Source organism: Garra rufa, chromosome 23 (assembly GCF_049309525.1).
Source record: "Garra rufa chromosome 23, GarRuf1.0, whole genome shotgun sequence".
Lineage (NCBI taxonomy): Eukaryota > Metazoa > Chordata > Actinopteri > Cypriniformes > Cyprinidae > Garra > Garra rufa.
Genome location: NC_133383.1, coordinates 28674644 through 28679723, shown reverse-complemented (window position 1 = coordinate 28679723; position 5080 = coordinate 28674644). Strand labels below are relative to the sequence as shown.

The 5080-nt window shown below is 33.0% G+C and overlaps 1 protein-coding gene across 1 annotated transcript in view; it reads left to right on the top strand.

The window, feature by feature from the left end:
• Window positions 1–1649: 1649 nt before the first annotated feature.
• The window catches only part of tmem267 (transmembrane protein 267), a 7175-nt gene continuing 3744 nt past the window's right edge, over window positions 1650–5080 (top strand). The window contains exon 1 of the mRNA XM_073829005.1: window positions 1650–2021. Within this exon, the coding sequence (XP_073685106.1) occupies window positions 1650–2021 (372 nt within the window). The remainder of the gene's footprint in view (window positions 2022–5080) is intronic.

The window sequence follows — 5080 nt, the reverse complement described above, 5'->3', positions numbered from 1 at the left end:
GGGAGCATCACGCGTGCAGTGTAAAAAAAAATGCGTCTCTGCCATTCTGACATACAGAGGCAAACGGTATATGCAGGATTCATATTAAAACGGTCTTTTTGCATTTCGGTTTTCACAGACACTAGTCCATATCGCGATTTGAATTAAGTGACAGACCAACTTTTGATTTATCAATCCAAAAATCGACGAATTTATGTGGCATTCCGCGCTATAGTAAATTCGTTTTTTATGAATGGAGTCCGCGATCCAGTCCGTGTCCGTGGGGAAACACTGGGATATTTAGAAATATACTAGCCTTCATTTCAGAAATTCAGGTACCCTATAGGTAGGTAGACCTTCTGTAAAAGCATTGAGGTGATACATGAGGCTCGATGTGCTGCGGTGATAAGCGCATTCCTTTGTCTGAACGCTAGTTGGTGCTCCAGTATAATCGGTCCGCCGCTGAAACTCATTCAGTGAGAAACGTTCCGCGGTGCAAAATTAAGTGCGATTAAAATGCGTTAAAAAAAATTAACGCGTTATTTTTGTGTAATTAATTAATCTAAATTAACGCGTTAAAGTCCCGGCCCTAATATATATATATATATATATATATATATATATATAATTTTTTTTTTTTTTTTTTGCTTTTTTACTTTTCTTCGTATAGCCTATTTATTTATATATTTATATTAGCTTTTTTACATTTATTTGTATATTTTTTTATTTCTAATTATGTCAGCTTTGGCATTCCATACACAGAATCCTGTATACGTATTACGTACTCGAACTGGGACGCATATTTAGCTCTTTAGTCGCTTTGCTGTGATTACAGATTCACTCGCGATTTAATTCAAAGGAGTCGATTCATTGATTCGCGAATCAAACGTCACTAAGGAACGAACAGTACGTTGTCAGACCGGCGAGGTGAATGAAATGAGGTGAGGAAACCGTATGTATTAATACAGTATGTCAGTTTTTTAACAGTTATCCGCAGATATATGAAAACAGTACTGCTTTAGATCTGTATGTGAATGTTGTTATGTTGACTAATAAACGTAGTCACTTGACTTCATCAGTGAATTAGCTGATAAGCTAGTTAGCAGCAAAGCTAAAGCTAATTTTGTAAGAATAACCCTCTCTAGACAAAGATGTCCGATTATAATAACGTTACTTGTATAATATTTGTGTGTTTATTCAAACGTAAAATCACAACTGTAGTGCAGTTTCGCCAGGCTTAAAATATTAACTTACATGCGAAATATATCGAATAGCCTGCATGACTTTATACTTTAATGCAATGATTTTATATGTAATGTTTCTGTTTTTGATTTTCTGGCGTTATATAATATACACACTTCCTGTTTGTTTTGTCTTCGTTTTCTAAAAATTCAGATCGCTTTAGAAAACATTGTTCAATAACGTTATATGTCATTGTATGTTTATATACATCTGTAGCTAACGTTAATGTTATTACTAATATTTGATCTGATCATGCCTTTATTGAAGATAAAAACATTCTGTTGATTCACAGGTTTAAACTGTTATTTTGGAGGACTGTCTGTTATCCTAACCACAGTAAACAGTGTCACATTAGCTTGCTTTAATTTGTGTGGGCTTGTGTCTTCCAGCAGATCTGGCTGCTGACCCCTCCATGGAAGAGGCCAGCGATGAGGGGCTTTTACTCCAAGCTGGATTCCTCGTCTCTGGGCATGGCGATGCCCCTGAACCTGGCCGTGGAGACTGAGAAAGCTCAGGCCCTGCTCCAGACCTTCAGCACTGCCTCTCTGTTAGCCAGCGCGGGCCTGGGCGTTTTCTGCTCCCTCGTCGACCACTTTCTGACGCTCCCCTTCATCCAGCACCATCTGTGGCTCAGGGCTGTTTTCGATAACGCCGTCCACGGCATCATTGGACTCTGGTCATGGGCCATCGTCATCGGGCTGAGGAAGAAAAGTGACTTCTATGAAGTCGTCTTGGCTGGGTTTCTGGCATCGATCATCGACCTGGACCACTTCTACCTGGCTGGATCATTGTCGCTCAAAGTGAGACCTTTTTGTTTCTTTTGTTAGCATTTGAAAACTGATTGTACTTTTTTGCTTTTTGTTTTAGCACATTAAAACTGGAGAAAAAAACAAAACGATAGAACCAGTGAATATGGTGATTTTATATTAATTTTTTTGGACCTTCAATTGCATTAAAGAAAATCAAAAAACATGAGACGGTACCTTTTTGCATTGCTTATTTTTTGCAATTTAGTAATGAGAATTGGCTAATCAAAATATACACTACCAGTCAGAAGTCGTGTTTTTTAAAATAGTCTCTTCTGCTCACCAAGCCTGCATTTATTTGGAAAAGCTGTAATATTGTGAAATATTTGTACTATTTAAAATAACCGTTTTCTATTTGAATATATTTTAAAATATAATTTATTTCTGTGATTGCAAAGCTAAATTTTCAGCATCATTACTCCAGTCTTTTATTCTGATTTGCTGTTCAAGAAACATTTTGTATTTTTATAATTATCAGTATTTAAAACAGTTGAGTGCGTTTTTTCAGGATTATTTGATGAATAGAAAGATCCAAAGATCAGCATTTATCTAAAATAAAAAGCTTTTGTAATATTATAGACTATACTATTCAAAGTTTGGAGTCAGTATACATTTTTGTTATCATCAAAAGTGATGATAAAGACATTTATAATGTTTGAAAAAGATTTCTGTTTCAGATAAATGCTATTCTTCTGAACTTTCTATTCATTAAAGAAACCTGAACAAATTCTACCCAGCTGTTTTCAACATAAATAACATAATAAAAAATGTTTTTTGAGCAGCAAATCAGAATATTACAATGATTTCTGAAGGATCATGTGACTGTCACTTGTCGTGTTAATTTAACAACTTAGTTGTTTCTTACCAATAAGGTCACATTTATGGTTGTTTGAGTGAAATCCATTCTTTTTAATGCGAATCCACGCAATCAGAAATTGTGCTTGTGGGTGTAAGATTTCCATACTCAGATTTCATATCAGGTTCAAGCTGGTCATGCAAATTCGCTGTTGACCAACAAAAAGCTGTTTTGTTTGTGAATGGCTTGTGAGCAGTGATTCATACATCTCTTCTGTAAAATTGCACAGAAAAAAGATGATTGCATGATGATTTGGTGTCCAAGTCTGGCTTGCAAAAATGGCAAGTAATATTCAAAAGATTGAAATTGAAACATTGATGAATAGATTTATTTCAACCAGCAAACACAACAGTGTTTCGTCATCGGACTCTTTGCTAGTGAGACGTCAGTTTCTAAATATAGACATAATCAATAGGTTGACTACTCGTTCACTGACAGTGATCAATACTCAACAAGCTTCACATAAAACAGACAGGTTTATTGGCTTAAAATATGTCAGACATTTGTTTCTTTCTTTTGTGCTGTTGAAATGAAAATGTTATTTATTTTATTATACAATATTTAAAAAAAAGAAGATTCTTGTGCTAATCAATTTATTTTTTAAATAAAAAATACAGAAAAAAAATGTAATATTGCAATATTATATTGCATATTATTACAATATAAAATATTGGTTTCTATTGTAATATACTTTAAAATATAATTTATTCCTGTGATGCAAAGCTGAATTTTCAGCATCTTTAGTCTTAAGTGTCACATGATCCTTCAGAAATCTTTGTAATATGCTGATTTATTATTTGAACTATCTATGCTGCCAAATATTTTTTTTTTAGGACACTGATACTTTTTTTCAGGATTCTTTGAATAAAAAGTAAAAATAAAAACACCATTTATTCAAAATGTAAATCTTTTCTAACCAACAACAAGTCTTTGCGATCACTATTTATCAATTTATCACATCCTTGCTGAATAAAACTATTAATTTCTTTCAAAAAAGAAAAATGTATTGACCATAAACTTTTGAACGATAGTATATATCGTTAGAAAAGATTTCTATTTAAAATAAATGCTGTTCTTTTTGAACTTTTTATTGAATCAAGAATCCTGAAAAAAGTATGGCAGGTTCCAAAAAAATTATTTTTCCAAAATTGATCATAAATCAGCATATTATAATGATTTCTGAAGGATCAAGTGACACCTGAAGACTGGAGTAATGATGCTGAAAATTCACAGAAATAATGTTTTTCTATTTTAACATACGGTAAAATTTTATTTTACATTGTAACAATATTCCACAATATATATTTTTTTTCATCATTTTTGATCAAATAAATGCAGCCTTGATGAGAATAAGAAACTTACTTAAAAAAAAATAAATAAAAAATCTTACTGATCCTGAACATTTGAATGAAAGTGTATATTATTTAAAACTGGTGTACCTTTTATCAATAAGTCAGTCATAATTTTGATGAACCTTAAATAGATATTTTACCCAAACATTAAAAAACTGTCATCGTTTAGTACCCTCATGTCATTCCAAACGTAGATGTGGATTGAAAAACAAAAGATTTTTATTGATTCCGTAACCGTTCTGAGAAGAGTTCAGAATGATTTCGACTGGCAACTTGTGAGTCTTTTAAACTATTTACTAGGGATGTAAGAATATCAAAATATCGCGATTTAATAATATTGCGAAATGAAGTGATACAATATCTTTTGTATATTAAAAAGACAAATGGATCTGCTTACAGGATAAAATGATCATGGCTGACTGCAAATACTGCATTTCTGCAATGGCATTAGTAACTTAAAGGGATAGTCCACCCAAAAATGAAAATGTGATGTTTATCTGCTTACCCCCAGGGCATCCAAGATGTAGGTGACTTTGTTTCTTCAGTAGAACACAAACAAAGATTTTTAACTCAAACCGTTGCAGTCTGTTAGTCATATAATGGCAGTCAATGGGACCCACGGCTTTGAGAGTCAAAAAACATACACAGATAAAACCCAATTAAACTCGTAACAATACATTGAGGTCTTAATAGAGTCGACCGATATCGGATTTTACCGATAGCTAGGTTGGACCACGCTGGTCGATACCGATTAATCGATCGATAATTTTTTTAAATGGCTACTAAATGGAAAATATTTTGTGCTCTACTATTTAAATAAAAAGTAACCTACTGAACCATATTTT